The sequence below is a fragment of the Emydura macquarii genome, unplaced genomic scaffold (genome assembly GCF_026122565.2).
Source record: "Emydura macquarii macquarii isolate MOO-44397 ecotype Brisbane River unplaced genomic scaffold, CSIRO-AGI_Emac_v2 contig_1263, whole genome shotgun sequence".
NCBI classification, from domain to species: Eukaryota; Metazoa; Chordata; order Testudines; family Chelidae; genus Emydura; species Emydura macquarii.
This window is the reverse complement of record NW_027131400.1, coordinates 4136694-4156239: the sequence shown is the minus strand read 5'-3', so window position 1 is coordinate 4156239 and position 19546 is coordinate 4136694. Positions and strand designations below refer to the sequence as shown.

At 38.0% G+C, this 19546-nt stretch overlaps 1 protein-coding gene across 1 annotated transcript in view; it reads left to right on the top strand.

The window, feature by feature from the left end:
• CUL1 (cullin 1) overlaps positions 1-19546 on the top strand; it is a 90622-nt gene that overhangs the window by 2891 nt on the left and 68185 nt on the right. Inside the window, exon 2 of the mRNA XM_067550346.1 lies at positions 15570-15856. Within this exon, the coding sequence (XP_067406447.1) occupies positions 15717-15856 (140 nt within the window). The 5' untranslated portion in view covers positions 15570-15716. The remainder of the gene's footprint in view (positions 1-15569; positions 15857-19546) is intronic.

Here is a 19546-nt window from a genome sequence, read left to right as displayed (position 1 = left end):
CTTTTCTCTATCGCAGCTGTCTTGTGAGTCTGTATTTACCAATGTATAATCTTGTTTGTATCCATGCATTCTAGGAAATATCTGGGCAAGTGTGGTGCCTCAGCAGAGGACGCCGGGTCTGGAGGTCATGCACACAGAACAATATCAGCAGCATGTAGGGTAGTGTATTTTTATGGTTTTGTGCTGCACGTAGCAGCGAGGAAGGATACCCAGTGAAAACAGTAATAAACTTGGTTATGGAAGTCCTGACTGCACTGCAAAAATGTGTAAACCAGTTTCAGAAAGACAACCATGTGCCAGCCTAGGCCTCTGCCAGGGGCAAAAGACTGTTAGTTGCCATAATTACAGAATTTTAAAGATGAGGTAGATGGAAACAAATGGTGATTTGAGCCAATTGTGCCAATTACTAGTTGCAAGCTTTGATAAAAGTTGTAGTCTCATATATACTGTATAGGATCTTTTTATTTCTTCTTCAGCCACAGTGATTACACTGTCTGTGGCTTTTTTGCATTTATTACAAGAGAACGTCTGATTCTGATGAAGGCAAGAAAGAAAAGGAAATAGCTTTCTCTCTCATTTCTTAAACTATTGGGCTTGTCTACACTAGCATTTTTCTTAAAACGTTTCATTGTTGCACTATGATCGTTGCATCTCCATTAGGAGAACTAATGTAGTAGGTTGGCTATGGTATGTTTATTGCTGTGCAGCCTAGACTTCCTGTGATAGGGTTAAATGACATGGAGATGAAACTGACAAGGGCAGTCTGCACCAGGGCTCCCACTGGTATTAGAACAGAAGTGAGACATATCTACATCAGACTTTTCATAATACCATTTAATGTAGCATTATAAGATGTCTGGGCTATCTTCAGTGTTGGTGGGGGGCAATACCGTTTCATGAGATGGTCAAATTCTTTGCCATATTTTTCTTTCTCTAAAAAAAGTTAGTATTAGAGTGGTCAGCTCATCAGTGCTTTAGAAGCACATAATTTTATTTGTCTTCTACAAAAGAAACAAGTTTTTTAAAAATCTAAACAAACTGCATTATACATCTAATTTAGGTTATACACTGTATTTTTTCATATAATACATTCTGCATCTATAGTGCTTTCTATATGAGAATCCTGAAGGGTTTACAAACCTGAATTACTATACCTGTGATGTTGGGAAAGCATTAACTCTATTTTACAGATTAGGAAATTGTGGCACAGGAAGTTTGTGGCAGACCCCGGAATATCTCAGATCTCTCGGTACCTAGTATTATACTTCAGCACCATCCTTTCTTTCTCAAGTTAGCAGCGTTATTCTTATTTGCTAGTTTCAGAATCTAGGATGGAATTACATTAGTTTCCCCATCTCCCTCTTTAATTATTCTGCTTTTGGAAGGTTGGTCAGAGTCAGAAGGTTCACTATTAGATGGTCATGAGGGATCTGTGTAGTCTGTCAGTGTTAAATCTTATACTCATAGTAAAGGATTGAAACATATTTAATTTTTATAACATCTTCCCAGTTGTACATTTTATTTCAGGTTTAATTGAAAATGTCACTCTTGGATCTGCTTTTTAATTAAATATATGTACACCTGCAAAAGTAATGGTGTATACAATGCTTCTTGTCCTTTGTTTCAGAGTTGCTCTCACTAACACTATTGTTATAGCAATGATTATTAGTGATACTGTAAGTGCGAGAGAAATTCAGGTTGAAATAACTAACGTCACTTTTATACAAAGCGAGGGGCATGGTGACTAGTAGTGGAATTGGGGGACAATGGGAGGCTTCTTCCTCTGGCCTGCTGCTTCCAGTTTTCTAGAGAGGGTGAGCACAGGTGATCATTTGGTCTTTCCTTCTGTCCTTATTAGGGCTATTGATGCTTTTGCAGCTTGGGAGCCACTGTAGCCACAAAAGTGTATTTGCATGTGGCATGTCTTGGTTTTTATATCTTGAATTTAGTAAAGCATTTGACACAGTCCCATGTGACATTCTCGTAAACCAATTAGTGAAATGTGATCTAGATGAAATTACTATAAAATAGGTACACAATTGGTTGAAAGACCATACTCGAAGAGTAGTTATCAATGGTTTTCTGCACGGGTCAGTTCTGGGCCCTTTACTATTAAATATTTTCATTAATGACTTGGATAATGGAGTGGAAAGTGTGCTTAAAAATTTGCAGATGTCTCCAAACTGGACAAGATTGCAAGCACAATGGAGGACAGGAATAAATTCAGAATGACCTTGATGAATTTGAGAATTGTTTTGATTTCAACAAGATGAAGTTCAGTAAAGACAAGTGCAAAGTACTTCATTAGCATATGTCTACACTTAAACTGCTACAACAGCACAACTCCAGTGCAGCAACTGTAGCAGTTTAAGTGTGGATGCTACCTACACCAAAAGGAGGGATTCTCCCATTGGCGTATGTAATTTACATTCCTGATAGGAGATAGCAAGGTTGATGGAAGAATTCTTCCATCACCCTAGCACTGTCCACACTGGGGATTAGGTCAGCATAGCTACATCGCCCAGGAGTATAGATTTTTAATACCCTTCGGAAATGTAGATATGTTGCTGTAAATTCCCAGTACCCTTAGAAAGGAAAAATCAAATTCACAATACAAAGTAGGAAATAACTGGCTAGGTGGTAGCATCACTGAAAAGGAACTGGGGGTTATAGTGGATCACAAATTGAATACGAGTCAGCAATGTGATGCAGATGCAAAAAAATACACCCCAGAATGAAATAAGCCTTAACAGGAGTGTCATGTAAGACAAGGGAGGTAATTGTTCTGCTCTGCTCAGCACTTGTAGTAACCTCAGCAGGAGTACTGTGTCCAGTTCTGGGTGCCACACTTTAGGAAAGATGAGGACAAATTGGAGAGAGTCCAGAGAAGAGCAACAAAAATAATACAAGGTTTAGAAAACCTGACCTATGAGAAAAGATTAAATGATCTTGGCATGTTTAATCTTGAGAAAAGAAGACTGAGAGATATCCTGATAAGTCTTCAAATATATTAAGGTCTAGTATAAGAAAATAGTGTTCAGTTGTTCTCCATGTTCACTGAAGGTAGGACAAGAAGTAATGGGCTTAATGTGCATCAGGGAGATTTAAATTAAGATATTAGGAAAAACTTTCTAACTATAATAGTTAATCTCTGGAATAGGCTTCCAAGGGAGGTTGTGAAATCCCCATCATTGGAAGTACTTAAAAACATTGTTGGGCAAGCTCCTGTCAAGGGTGATCTAGGTTTACTTAGTCCTGCCACAGTGCAGGGGGCTGGACTTGATATTGTCTTAAGGTCATTCCAGCCCAACATTTCAATGATTCTGTGTGCTGCTGCTTCTGGTTCCAGTTTCTGCTGCTTATATAGCAACTCCCAGCAGGGGTCAGGGTGACTTCCTAGAAATCTGGAGGAGCAGGGGAGTAATAACTCATCCTCAGAGAAATTTACAAGATGAAACTATACTGAAATTAGACTAAATAATGTTAAGGTTTGATTTCAGCTCTAAATCAGGAAAATACAGGGAAACAGGTTGAATTAAGGACAGAATTTCAGCTTTATCTGAACTCAATTTTCTTATTTGTGGGTTTAGGTTGCACGTAGTGTACTTTGATGTAAAACGGATTCTCATCCTCTGTGGTTTTTATGATAGAATAAGGTCTTAAGTAATGTTAATATAATTTAGTATCAAGGCTACAGTCCTGTCCTTAATTCACCGTGCTTTGCTTGGCTATTTAAATTTCATGTGTAAATTCATGAACTGCTCTGTGGTCTCATAACAATGGAGAGTATAATCTACCAAAGGAAAGTACAGGAGAAAACGAACAGCGGCCAGAGGTGTATAGTTGGTTTGGGAATTGTGTGGTTTGCCTCCTGCATTCTAAAAGTTCCTATGTTGCTGCTCTTGCACTTAGAGCTTGCTCACTGGCACCAACAAGAGCAACAAATTGAAATTGCAATTATGCACAGTTTTGAACAGATAGGGAAGTGCTGTGTGATGAAGCTGTAACACAGATGTGGTTCCCTCAGAGAGGAGAAGAGATAACAGGCACATTGGCCCCAGCTCCATGGGTGGCTCTTAGCACTGCCTGGATCTGGCTTCTGACCTGGCCAGGAGGTGGGACTTTGGAGGGGGAGTCGGATAGGAGGGGCAGGGGATGGGGCTGTGGAGGCAGGTGGGGCGTTGTGCGCTTCTCCTCCCTGCCTCCCAACTAAGGTTCTGGCACTCCTGGTTGAACTTCTCCATTCAAAATTCTCACAATTTTAAATCTCAACACAAATTACTTATTGCAAGTGTTTTTCCAAATACCTTTGTTTTCCTGTATGCCCTTGCTAAAATCCCTTTACTAATATAACTAGAATAATGCAAAAATGTACCCATTTAAGTAAATCAGTTAAAAAATTGATTTAGTTCAACTCTGGTGCAAGCTTAACTTTGTAACTGAGTGATACAAGCAAGATTTTTAAGGATGTCTACATTGAGAGTTTGCTTTGGTTTTACTAGATTAATTTATAAACTGTTTTAGTTAAACTGGTGCACTTTTTTTTGTATAGACAAAGCCTAGCAGCAGTTAGGAGCTGTTGTAATTGTGTGTTGGAAGGCAAAGATTAATTTAAAAATAACAAGTTGTTGGAAATACTCATCTCACTTCTTTTGTAGAACAGAACAAATGATATTTTTGTGAGGTGTAAGATCTGGGCAATGCAGAAAGTTAAATGTTGGGTTATTACAATTAAGGTAATTAATTAAACTGAAGGAAACATCTCATGTATCAGTAACTTAAGGTTTTTTTCTGTTTGATGGACGAGTACAGTTATGTACGAGTCTGTGTTTGTTCACCATTTTGGCTGTTGTCTTTTAGGCGTCAAAAGGTGGGATATGTAGCGGTACTGTGTGGAGTTCAAAATGCTTTAGCATTGCACCATTTAAATTATCAATAAATGTAATTGTGTTCAGCGTATGTCTAAAACTAATTTACAGTCGAATATAGAACTTAAAATATAAGCTTTATTCTTAAAAAAATTGAGTAAAAAGGGAAGTGAGTCCAAGAGTGATCATTTATAGGAAGTTAATTAACAATAGTATTCCTGTAGAACATGCTCCATTTCAAAACATAGCATCACTAACTTCTTCTGCGTTAACTATATACTAGTTGTAATGCCAGTGTTTTAGTCACCCTTGAATGAAATGTTGGTATGAGTACATATAAGGAGGAAGCACTTCAGGATTTAAACCATTCCCAAGTGATATATATTTAGACATCGAGCTTCTCTGAAACTACAGACTGTTTGCAAGACAAATCAGTGTGTCTGTTATCTTTATTTATAAGGTGAAGTGGCAGGCTGTGCGGCCTGACGTGCCTTGATCAGCTGAGCTTCTGCAAAATTAAAAAAGTGTAAGAAGCTGTAAAATTAGTGAGCCCATGAAAAGAAGATTGGGGCCAGAACTGAATGGCAGTGATTAACATTTCATTGTTTTTAAGCAACTGGTCGAAGTCATGGTCTGCCTAATGTTAGGGTGAAAATCAGATGAAGAACCAGGGTGCTTATATAAAGATATTACATTTAAAAATTCAAGTGTGTAGCTAAAAGATTATATGAAGTCATTCTTTGTGGTAAGCTCAATTCTCTAAAATGGAATGGGCAGTGCTCTGGGTTTAGGGAAAAGCAGGTTGTGTATTTTAATTTTAATCTTCCTGAGGTGATTTGCAGGTACTGTGGTAGCTATAGTGAAATTCAGCCCAGGCCAACATGGGATTTTGCTCCATGGAGATCTGTGTGGTCATAATGTTTCAATTTATTAAATGCATTCTAAATAGATGTTTTTATATTTACTGGGGGAGGGGAGGATTACTTATCTTCAAAAAAGCAGGGGGAAAAAGTTTCAGGAAGGATAGCACCCTTAACAGAATTTCCAAATCTGGGGACAGTCAAATCCCTGAATTGCCCAAATTGATATTTCTGGGTTTCCATGATGGTGTTGCCCTTCTTGCTAAATTTCATCATCTTAACACACTTAAAAAAATTGTGACTTACTTGTTCCTGCTCTGCTATCTTAATTCTATGTTTTTGTCCTTTCTTGGCTGTGTCCTCCCTCACCTTGCTTTGCTGCATCTCTGTAGCCAGTTCAACAGGAAGCCTTTATCTAATTTGTCCTTCTGGGCAGGGTATTTGCTAACTTTGTTCAGTTTGTTCAGTTTTGGACTTAGGTGTCATGCTTGGTTTGAATGAAGTAGGTCTGCAGGTCCTTCTAACCACTTAAACTTTTCTTTCTCTCATGCTCACTTTTTAACTTGATCTTCAGTGCAGGTACACTCTCTTCTCCCAAAGCACCACATTCCAGCTTAATGTAAAAGATGAGCATGGTAGGCAAAAAAGTGCAAAGGTAATCCCTACAAGATCAGTTAAAAGCATCCTAGGATTTGTAACATGTCAGACATAGGAATATCCAAGGTCTTGAGTTAAAGGGACACATTCAACTTGAAAATCAAATTTGTCTGACAGTTTTGTACTTTCTTTTGTTATATCACCTAAAATTACTATATCTTAAAGAGATTAGACACTTTTCTTTTTTAATTTTGCTTTGGTCCGGTCTACACTAGAAACTAATATAGTAAGGTTGGTTAGGCATGTGATTTTTTTTTTTCCCATGACATTTTTTAACTGGCAAACACCCTAATGGAGATGCAGGTATACTGGAATAAGAGTCCTTTTGTTAGCATAGTTTAATTTCTGCAGGGAACCAATATAACTAAGCTATGCCAGCAAAAGCACCTCACTACTCTGGTTAACTTTCATCCAAGTGTTTTAGAAGAGCTGGCTTATGAACTCTCTGGACAATTTAATGTTGATTTTCTCTAAGTCTTGGAGCACTGGGGAAGTTTGGGAAGACTGGAAGAAATGTTGCGCCAATTAAGGATAAATAAGATTATGTAGGTAATTGTAAGCCTGTCAGCTTGCCATTGATCTCAGACAACATACTGGAGCATCTGATACAGGACTCGATTAAAGCTTTAAAGGAAGCTAATGTAATTAATACAGATCCATCAGTTTATGGAAAATAGATTGTCAAACTAACTTTGTGTCTTTTTCTGAGGAGATGACAGGTTTGATTGATAAAGGTAACAGTGTTGATATCATATATTTAGATGTCTGTTAGGTGTTCGACTTGGTACCACATGACATTTTGATTTACTAGAATGATATAAAGTTAACATGTTAACTGTTAAAGGGACTGAAAACTGGCTAACTGATAGGTCTCAAAATTTAACTGTAAACAGGAAATTGTCATCTAGTGGCTGTGTTTCCAGTGAAGTCCCACAGGGATCAGTTCTTGGGCCTATGCTATTTAAAATTTTTATCAGTGACATGCAGAAAACTTAAAGTCATCACTGACAGTTAGCAGGTTACACAAAAATTGGTAAATAATGTAGAGGACAGATCACTGATTCAGAGCGATCTTGATCAGTTGGTAAACTGGGCACAAGCAACCTATGTTTTAATACAGCTAAATGTAAATGTATATATCTAGGAACAAAGGATGTAAGGTCATACTTACAGGATAGGGCACTCTATCCTGGCGAGCAGTGACTCTGAAAAATATTTGGGGGTCCTGGCAGATAATCATCTGAACATGAGCTTGCAGTGTGAAGCTGTGACCAAAACAGCTACTGCAAATATTGGAGGCATAAATGGGATACTCAAGTAGGAGTAGAGGTTATTTTACTTTTATTTGGCACTGTGCTGACAGTTGCTGGAATACTGTGTCCAGTTCTGGTTCCTACAATTCAAGAAAGATGTTGACAAATTGGAGAATGTTCACAGAAGAGCCACAAGAATGATTAGAAAACATGTCTTATAGTGATAGGCTCAAAGGTTAAGGGGTAACTTGATTACAATCTATATGTGGGGAACAAATATTTAATAATGGCTCTTCAATCTAGCAGGGAAAGGTGTAATATAATCTAATGCCTGGAAGTTGAAGCTAGAGAAATTCAGACTGGAAATAAGGTATAAATTCCTAGCTGTGGCAATGAATAACCTTTGGAACAATTTATTAAGGATCATTTTGGATTCTTCATAACTGACAATTTTTAAATCAAGATTGTTTTTTTTTTTTTTTTTTTAAAGATATGCTCTAGGAATTATTTTGGAGAAGTTCTGTGGCCTATATTATACATGAGGTCAGACTAGAATCTAAACCTGGGGGTTTAGAGGGGTCGCAAGTGCAGAGCTGGTATTGGGGGTGGCAAGAAAGGCAATTGCCTGGAGCCACAGGGGTGCCATGAAACTAAGTTACATGCCTCAGCCCCATGGGGGTGGGACTCAGGCTTCAGGGGTACAGTAGTTTGGAAAGGTTAAGAACCACTGGACTAGATGATCACAATGATGCTTTTTGGCCTTGGAATCTATGTATCTATAAATCCTTTTCACCCCTGTAGGTGTCTGGAGGAATCTTCTAGTTGGTGACCCAGTCTGAGTGGGGTTTCCGTAGGTGGGGAGCTGTCAGGATGCTACTACCATCAGCAGTGGGGGAAAAGAAGGCCTGAGAGACTCCATCATAGAGGAAAATAGTGCCCAGAATTTTATGCCATCAAACCTGGGATACAAAAATGGTGGAGGCCAGGCTTTCAGATTCTGGCCCATAATATTCTTATGTTGAAGAAAAAAATCTGAGCAGAACTTTGTGACATGGAAATCTTTCATGTGAAAAAATATATTTTGTTATGATTGTTCTTAGATAATCACATTCTTAGATCACATTTCTTTCAAGTTAATGTTTACAGTTGAGCAAACTTGAAGAGTTGTATTGAACCGGATTTTGTAGAAAAGGGGTGTGCAGCAGAGGTAAGGTGTTATTTCTGAACACTCTACTTTACATTCATGCATATGCTGCCAAAGGTCTAGTCTTGCCCCCACCATTGGCATTGATTCATAAGAAAGTTTTATGGAGCGCAAATTCTGTATGCTGATGTTGCACATACTGAAATCTGAGAGGAATTATGCTGCACATCTTTGGGGACTGGGGATGAAGAATAGTGAACTGGTTTTATATGCTTCAAATTGTCTGCTTCATACTAACAGTCTATGGCAACAGATGCCAAGAAAAGGTTTTCTTTTATATGCCCAGATAAGTGTAATACAAGGCTAAAATCTACGGAGTAATCTATGGTAAAGGAGCTTTCCAAGAAAATTCTCATATTTTAAGGTCAGTTCAGCTGGATTTATTTTAAAACTAGCTGGAGCTAATAGTGTAGACCATGTAGCAGCCGGAGTTGTTTTTAAAATCTGCTGAAATAAGCGTTTTTTGTGTGGTTCAAGCCTCTTGAAGACTGGTCTAAATTACAGTAATTAGTGTTGGAGAACAAATCTAACCTACGCACCTTTCCTGGTAGTATATGTTTGCAGTATATATGTCTAGTGTGCCCTTGTTCTTGTGAGCACATGTGCTTGTATTTCTGTAGTATAAATATTTATTGATCTCTATGATAGGGTGTTTAAACAATTGTTTTTGTTTAGTGGTGAGATGGTTAAATTGCTGTTGCTCATTGGGACAGGTAATTTTAAATTTAACAGTTGCCTTCACTCAATGTAGGGTCTGCAGAGAATTAACCTGGTCTGGTGGAGTGGGGCTTGACTGAGGTGTTAAAGACCGTTGGGAGGGTGGGAGTGGAACTTAATAGAAAAAGGGTGCCTCTTGTCTAACTACTGGAATTGAACTGCCAGAAAAGTTCATTTAATAAAGGCTTTTTGGCTGCAAGAATCTCATTTTGCATTTTTGGACTCTGGCTGTATAAGCCTTATTCCTTTTCTGTTTTGGCTTTGGGTTCAAGAAGCCATTTACTTTGCTTTTTGCTCTGATCACCGAAGGCCTGATATGCTTGCACCATCTGGCCAGAGTAGGTTGAGTGAACCAGGGTCTGCCAAGGACTGATGGCTGCTTGCATATCCTTACAAATGTGTACTGTGTTTGTGATAGTGAGAACCATATTCATTTTTAGAAAAATTAAATAAGTTCAGTGTTTTGTGCTATGTTGGCAAAATATGGAGAGTGGAGTTCTGATCTTAATCTGTAAAATAGTGTGTAATGAGGCTGCCAAGATTTAAACTTTACTACTAGTCTTCACAGCCTATGAATTTTTTTAATGTACTGTGTAATATGTAATGAAATTTGATTTTTCATAATCTTTTACTGCTTTTTGGCACAGACACATCTGATTCTTAGCTGCACCTTGTTCTAGGAGTGATAGAAGAGTATTCTCATTCTGTGGGTTGAAATTAGGCAAGGGTTTAAACTTTTGAAAAGTGCCTGACTACATTACTCTTTTGAAAAAGCGACTTAGAGTCCTAAGTCAATTAGGGGCGTTTGAAAATTTTACTTAAGACCTACAAGTGATTGTTGTGGTCAGAAAGCTAATACCTGCTTATTAGTACATAAAAGTAGAGAATTTAAAATAACAGAATTGTAGTTTTCTCAACTTTACAACTTTATTTTGGAAATTAGTGGGTGTAATAAAGCATAGAAGAAAGAAAATGAATGTGTGTATGTGCCTTGGGGCCACGCCTGTAATAAGGTATTTTTAATATGGAAATAATTCATGGAAATATTTTTAAAGCACCATTGTTTTGAATTACAGTAGCACATATTTTACAGTTGATATTAGTGGATAAATATTGGTGCTCTTTTTATAAGTTTCATACTGTATACACATCCATTTTTCTCAACCTGAATTTCTAAAAGAAATGAAGTGCTCTTTACTGGCTATTAATTGAAAGCAAACTTTTATTACCTGAGTTTCAAATATATAACCTTTTTTTTTTCTTAGCAACTGAAGTTTTTGTGTATCACTGGCAAGACATGGTTTTAATATTATTTTGGTATAAAGGAAGGGAATCTGTCTTCTCTACCTTTGTGCCCTTTTTCCCTTTCAGGAATTTACAGAATTTTAGCGGAATGTTATTATGTAGAGTAGTTCTTTTATCACTTTAAGATGCAAGCAGTAGATTTCTTGATGGTACTGTCATCAGCATGATTGACAAGAATTTTAGTAGGTCCCAGTTTGTTGACATTCTTTGGATGCAGGAGAAAAATAGGATGGCATTGGAAAAACATGATGCAGGAAATTGTTGTGCTGCTGCCTAAAGTATGAATATATAGTATAACACTAGCTAATAAGGTAATGGGAAATAAAGGGAGATGGCAATCACCAAGAAGTTTGGCATGACTCTTTAGGAGTAGCAAATAGGTCTCTGTAGCCTTTGGAAATGGAATAATTATTCTGAAGTAAAGTCACTTTGGATACATCTACGCTGCAATAAAAAAACCCTTGTACCGAGTCTCAGAGCCCAGGTTAATAACTCAGATTCACAGGGCTAAAGATTGCGGTGTAGACTTTCGGACTTGGGCTCGAGCCAGGGTTCTAACACCCTTCCCCCTTGCGGGGGTTTCACAGCCCAGGCTCCAGCCTGAGCAACAACAGCCACACTGCAATTTGTACCCCTCAGCCCAAGCCATGTGAGCCAGAGTCAGCTGACCCAGGCCAGCTGCAGTAGTGCCACAGGTCTTTTATTGTAGCGTAAACATACCCTTTGATTTCACAGTGCTGTCCATCTGGGTGAGTTATAACAGCATAGCTATAGCAGAATCATTTTTATCTATGTTTTGTTTAATTAACATCATGTGTGCTGAGATAATGGTTTAAGTTTGTGGGTTTTCACCAGCTCCTTGGTGAATAAATGCTGGTATATATTAAGTGTCATGCTTACTCTTGCTTAACATTATTTTTCTTTCGTATGGAGTTAGCAACATTTACAGTTAATAGAAAAGTTGGAGATCCATTTGAGGGGTTTAGGAGATGTAGAGTGCACCTTTGCTATACCTCCAGAAAAAGAAATAGTATTTTTCAGTTCACCTCATACAAGTACTGTAGTGCAATCTCTTTATTGTGAAAGTGCAACTTACAAATCTAGAATTTTTTTTACATAACTGCACTCAGAAACAAACAATGTAAAACTTTAGAGCCTACGAGTCAAAGCATGAAGAGGAATATGAATGTTTAGCATAGCTGGCACGTAAATAATTTACAACAGTGCCATGCGAATGCCTGTTCTCACTTTCAGGTGATGTAAATAAGAAGTGGGCAGCATTATCTCCCATAAATGTAAACAAACTTGTTTGTTTTAGAGTTTGGCTGAACAGGAAGTAGGACTGAGTGGACTTTTATGAAGTGAATTGAAAAAACCATTTCTTTTATTTATCTTTTTTACAGTGCAAATATTTGTAATAAAAATAACATAAAGTGAGCACTGTACACTTTGTATTCTGTGTTGTAATTGAAATGAATATATTTGAAAATGTAGAAAAGCATCCAAAAATATTTATAATAAATATTAATTCGTATTCTATTATTGTTTAACAGTACAAGTAAAACTGCAGTTAATCACAACTCTTTTTTAATCATTAATTTGTTTGGCATTAATCGCATGTATTAACTGTGGTTGATTGACAGCCCTAGTTGAAAGGCTTTTGAAAGATAGACAAGAAGGAGATGATAAAGGGTAATTTCTGCATTATTATGACAATCCTGCTAATGACTCTGGTCAAGGCCACAGGATTTTTGTTGTTGGTTTTTTATTTTAAAAAAAAAAAAAGCTTGCCTGAAAAATTTAGATTCCTGGGGAATTTTTCAAGACGTTAGGTTCTCCCCCAAAAAGCTACTCTAGCAAATACGTTAGAACCTCAAAGATATGAACACCTCAGGAATGGAGGTTGTTCGTAACTCTGAGTAAAACATTATGGTACAGTACCTTGCAGTCAGTGTCTTCCAGCTGAGGCTGGGAGAGATCTGCAAAATTGGCATCTGGCAGCACTGCCTGGTTTGCAAGCAGCTCCCTGCCCTATTCCTGTTTCTTGCCTTTGGACTGAACTGGGGAGGCCTGCCTTGCACCCTTGGCACTACAAGCCCCAGCCCTCAGCCGCCTCTCCCAAAGGCTCACCCTGCTCTGTGCACTGCTTGCTGTGCTGCAGAGGCAACATGTGGCAAAGGCGTGGCGCCAGCCTGCTGCCAGTGCCCCCTCTCTCCCCTGATCCTTGCACGGCCAGTGGTGCAGCCATGACCCAGGAGTGCAGCCACAGGCAAAGCTTGGGCCACATTGGTGCACAGGTTGTGGGCCTTCAGAATTCCTCCAGAGCTCAGCCTCTGGCTCCCACTCCAGGCCAGGATTTGGCTGCAGTGCAACAGCAGCAGGGCTCGGCAGCTGTCTTCCCCCCCCCGTAAGCTTGTCCCCCTCCTGTTAGTGCTTAATTGGTCCTCTTGGGGAGGAGTGGGGATGTGCGCTTCTGCTCTGCATGCTCCAGTCAGGCTGCCTTGGGCTGGTAGGAGGAGCTCACAGAAGTGTCTGTAAACCTCAGTGTCTTCGCCTTCTACCTGTAAGTGGCTGCCCCTCACTTGGCAAGTAGAGTTGGGGACAGAAACCCAGATGTGCTGACCTTTAAGATGAAGTATAGGCACAGTATAGTATTTGCTTCTCTCGCCCTACCCTGCTGCCTGATTGCTTACTTCCAGTTTCACATGGTGTTGGGTTGACCAGTCAGTTCGTAACTCTGGTGTTTGTGTCTTGAGGTTCTACTGTATATTGTAGTTGACCTTTAAAAAGATTTTGAAAGCCTGTAATGGCATTCAGTCACTACTGGGGCACTTTTTTGTGGCTGGGTCTGGGGATCAGCAGTCATCCTATCTGGTGCCCCTTTCCATCATTCGCTTTTCCCATAGTCTCTCTCCCTCCACGAGTTGGGTCTCTCTCTTTGTGACACAGCCCTCTGGCCGAATCACTCTGTATAGTTTTCTCCTTCCAGGGCATCAAAGCCCCTCTGGACAAATTGTCTCAGGTAGTCCTCTGTGCCAGTTACAAGTGTGTGCCACTTTCCCAGTGGCTGTTAAGGGAATCAGGGCCTGCCTGCTACTCTGGGTCTCAGCCCTCGCTGCTCTTTCCCTGGGCTGCTTCCTACTCTGCCTTCCAGAGGCTTTCTTCCCTGCAACTTATCTGGGTAAACCATTCCTGGAGGGATAAGATCCCAGGGCTTTTGCTCTCCCCTGGTTTCCTCCTAGCCACCTCTCTGTGCCCAGAGAGTGACTGCAGACTCTCCCTGCAGCTCAACTTCCTGACTTTATAAAAGCCCAGCCAGCTCCTGCCCAGCAGGGCTTCATCTCCAGTTAGTGCTTATCAGTCAAGCCTGACTCTCCCCCAGGTGTGGCCTATAAAGTTAATTGGTCCTTTCTGAGCCACCTTAAACTCTTCAGGGCTTGAGTACAGTGAACACCAGATCTCACAGACACAAAAGTAGAGGGTTTTTTTTTTAATAAAATAAAATACAAAATCTGGAAAGCAGTTTAAGTGCTGGAGTGGAACAAGCAGCTATCCAGAAATAATCATGACAAAGGACCCATCAAATATTTTAGATCCCGTAGGAATATTGCTACTTCCTTCCTACTTAAAGGTCAGAAGCAAATAATGTGATGAATTTGGTCCCAGTACTGTTCCTTCTTAAAATTTTGGAAGGACATTTATGGCCCTTGGTGAACAAACTATATCAAATAGGCACCTTCATCCCAATTTGATTTTTCTATAAAGTTTTTGACCAGTTCATAAAACAAATGTGCTAATACAATTATATAGTTACTGTATGTATTTTGGTCATAATTATGAAGTTTTTTTTCATTCATGGATTAATTATTAAATTGGCCAGATATAAACTCTGATGCATCTCTGAGCATGTCTCAAGTACATTGGTTCAGCTTTCTTTAAAGTGAACCTTCAGCAGTTTTGTTTGTTTGTTTCTTGGTATATGTCTATAATATTGTCAGTATTTATTGATATTAAGGTTCCATTAAGATTCATTGCCATTGGTTGTCATGATATGAATGTTGTAAAGAACTTTAATATTCATCTGCAGCAACCACGTATACTACTGACTTCTAAAATATTTTGGCAGTTTAACAGTATGGTTGTCTTCCAAATTCTTATTTTAATAAATAACGAAAGCTAAAGTGATACAGAAGGCACACAGTAAAATCATTGCTCTTTCACTTACATATTTAAGATGATGGATTTGTTATACATAAATTGTAGTCGTTCTTGTTTTGGGTTTCTAATATGACACAAAATTGCCATCAAATGTATGGCAGGTCATTAAAAGAAGCAAAAAATCATAAAGCTCCTAAAACATGCATATCACTCAGAAACTTTTGATTATACTACCCTTGACCTCACCTTTCTTTTTGTCACCACCTTCTTTTTGGTTAATTTAGGCTATAAAAGCTGTTGTATTTGTTTGTCATATTTGTTTATAAAGCACCAGGCAAGCTTATAGTTGTGTGGAAATAATAATCCTCTGATTAGTATGTTCTGTTGTTGAAGAGTAGGTGCTTTGGTAATGTTATTAGCAGAGAGCACCCTAAAGATATAATATTCACTTTTGGATGACTTAATCTTTTGTTCTAGTAGCTGATGAAATTAAATCTGATGTCAGTGAAAGTTAACTAATTGCTTAATTTTATTTTATTTTTTGCAGGTTATCTTGCAAGGGGATATCACTCTTTGTATGTAAAGAATATCTTTTTGAGTGACTGAATTTGGAATGTTACTTTACTTGTGAATCTGATGGAGGAATAGCCAGATCTCAGACTGCTGCTCTGGAAGACGTTACAGGAAATACAAAATGTCATCGAACAGGAGTCAGAACCCACATGGACTTAAACAGATTGGTCTTGACCAGATATGGGATGATCTCAGAGCTGGAATTCAACAGGTTTATACCAGACAAAGTATGGCAAAGTCCAGATATATGGAACTCTACACGTATCCTAATACATACTTTAAAAAAAAAAAAAGTTGGTAAATATTTTCACTTTTCAATTAAGAGCTAAAATCACCTTATAACTTAAAGTAAGTTGTTTTTTAAACAGTTGATGATGTTTTGTATTTTTTGTTTTTAAACTTCATTTTTGAAAAAGGTTAGCCTTTCCCATTTCATTGTGACAAAAACAAGTAGAAGGACCAGTCGCTGGTATAATAAAGATCATGAGTGAATAAGTTTAGTTTGATAAACTCTTAGTTTGAAAAGAGATTTTTTAAAATAATTGTACTTATTTGTAAAATGTCAAGTGGAATGCTATTAACTTTATAAGACAGCAGACACTTAAAGGTAATTTTTCATAGATAATTTAATGTTTACATGGCACACCAAATATTAATGTTCCTCATTAATGATCAGTAAAAGAAACATTTTTTTCCTTCCACCATTTTCACTTTGACATTTTGCTGCAAGGCTTTTTTGTAATAATGTTCAGTTATATACTTTAAAGTAATGGAAGAATTTTCTCTTGCAATAGGGCTTGCCCAGTCATAGGGTTAGCATCTTTTTCAGCAGAAAACAGGAGTCAATTTCAAATCTTTCAGTCTGGAGTAAGGACTAGCTCTTTGAATTTCTTGCTGAAATTACTGGTTTCCACTGAGATAGCAATGGAAACTTTTGCACAGCTCCCAGTCCAATGAATACTTGAATGTTTAGTAGGATTCTAAAACAGTGTGGTGTTTTTTGTTTCCATGTTCATCTTAGCCTAATACTTGGAAGTTGCATTCAAGGAAAATGTTCCTGCTCAAAGACTCTTCTGTCAGATCTATCATTTATGGTGGAGAAAGGCAAAATGCATCTTATAGTATCAAGAAGGTGTATGTCTCCAGGCACATCTTCAGGCCTTTAAGGGAAAAAGTGAGTTTTACAAGTTCTTGAGGCACACAGATGGCTTTCACAAAGGTCTGGAGAATGTCCTTACTGCTTTGCACTCACCTATTCCCTGTCTTTACCCTCTTAAGAGCCTTGTATTTCTGCAATAGGGCAGGTGCTTTGTAACAAGAAAACACAGTCATGAAGCTTAGAGATAGAATAAAGAAAAATATCTTTTGGAATTGAATGTATTCTTAATTTTTAGTCTAATTCTGTTACTTGATGAATTAAAATGACAGTTTTAAATGCTTGGTAAGCAGACAGGCATGATATCTCTAATTCAGCTTTTTAAAGTATTCTTGAAACTGTATTGTAGTTTCAGAAATGGTGCATCTGTCAAATTGTGGTCCTGTTTGTAGGATTCAGTGCTGTGAACAGATGGGGACTTAAAAGTTTCAAAACTTGAAGAAAGCTTGTGTGTTTGAGGGGATGGAGATTGGATGGACTGAAGCTGTGTAATGTAAGCATTTCTCTAGTCCTCTAGATCCATGGTTCTCAGCCAGGGGTGCACGCACCCTAGGGCAGTGTTTCCCAACCGGTGTGCCATCAGGCCTGAGCATGTGTGCCACGGAGTTTTTTGAAAAACTACTTGAAGAATTCTGGATTGGCTCATGAATATTCATGAGGTCATTTGACTATATGGTGATGTGCCTCAGAATAATTTAAGGTCTCAAGGTGTGCCACGTCAGAGAAAAGGTTGGGAACCACTGCCCTAGGGGATATACCCCCTGTTCAACCTCTGTGTATATCAACTCCTCTAGATATTTGCCTAGTTTGACAAGAGGCTACATAAAAGCAGTAGCGAAGTCAGTACAAACTAAAATTTCATACAATGACTTGTTTATACTGCCCTATGTACTGAAATGTAAGTACGATATTTATCTTTCAATTGATTTATTTTATAATTATATTGTAAAAATGATAAAATAAGCAATTTTTCAGTAATAGTGTGTTGTGATGCTTCTGTATTTTTATGTCTGATTTTGTATGCAAGTAGTTTTAAAGTGAGTGGGGTATGCAAGGCAAATCAGACTCCTGAGGGGGTACAGTAGTCTGGAAAGAATCACTGAGAATCATCGCTCTAGATTTCATAAGAGGGTAGGGTGATATATGTATGTAATCTATCAAATGTTCTTCAGATATACCTTCATAGAGAGCTCTCCTAATCTTCTGAATTGTGAATTTACATTCCAAATTAGTGGAAATAATCAATGTATTCTTTGTTGGATTTTCACTGAATGCTCTTTCAGTAATAGTTGGGAACATGTTGAATTCTGAACTTGAAGCTTCAGGATCTGGTCTTAGAATTTTGAGAGCAGACCAAAAGGATTAGATCTGGGGCTAAAAAAAGTTAGATGGAGAAAATGATGTGCAGTAGAACTTTTGAGGACATTGAGATTTAACTGAATTCAGTTTCTAGTGTCTAAGAATGTCTTGAAATATAAAGATATGAAATCCTTCTTTTATAAACCTATTACTTAAGTGGAAGGGGTAGAACCAATATGCCGGAGAGTTTTATCTGTGTTTTTACTCTTAAGTTTTTTTATTTTTCCAAAGCAAATAGAGTATAAGTAGTACAAAGTAAGTCATACTAGATCAGATATATTTAAAAATACAGTTTGAGGATAGGCTTTCATCTGTTCTATATCTAGATGTCTGGAAATGCTAGGCGCCCACCATGTGTTAGTGTTACTGCAGGTTAATGAAACAGTATCACTTAAGATACCTGAGGTTCTCATAAATGCAAGATCTGAATGTACCCTTTAGAGGGTATCTGAGGTATAATAAAATCCACTAAATTCACATCTTAGTGCAGTTCGGATTTTACTCTTTTATATTGCCTTACCGTTTTGCTATTTTAAGGCAAGTTCATGCTATAGAATACAGAGATAAAGTTGTTTATTACTACAGTAGCACTGGTTTGTTACAAAATGGTTTGAGAATAGCTTCAATCTGTCCTACAGTTTTAAATTTCATTGAGCAAATAAGCAATATGGGAAAGCAGTATGTTTAAAAGGAAAGATTTTTTTTTACAAGATATCAGAAGTAACTTTAAATTCAAAGGAGCTGGTAGAGTATCAGTCAAATTATTCTTAAATATACTAAAGAAGACAACCTTGTATATGGAATATTTTATGTAGAAAAGGATTACACTGGAGGATGTTATAGGTGTTCATATTGTTCATTTGATAAAGCAGTGATCATTACTTGACTAAATAACTTGGCATTAGGATCCATTACTCTTGGTACCACTAAGCAGATCTGAAAAAGAGTTCTGTGTAATCTCAAAAACTTCTCTTTCACCAGTAGAAGTTGGTCCAATAAAAGATATGACTTCACCCACCTTGTCTAATATCATGGGAGCAACATGGCTACAACAACACTGCCAGCAAAAATGAAAAGTAATTCAGCATTGTTCATCAGAACAAAGTACTCTAAAGTACATCAGAATTCACATTTGAAGCAACCTCAATTTTCCATTAATCAAGGAAATCCACTGTATGCTCCCTTTTTGTCCATATAGACATCTAGAAACAAGAGATGGTTTAGTAGGTAACAAACTGCCCAGAGATTGCATCCTGCTCAGTTCTTTGGATTCCATAGACCTACCCAATCCCGCAAGAAAAGACGTGTTTCAGAGAGAGAAGGCTGCCCACCCGCCCTCCACGACTACATAACCGTCTTCTGAGCAGCAATTTTGACTGGGTTTGCCCAGGGTTTGAATCCTCCCAGATCTCTAGTTTACAGCTGTGCCCATTTGC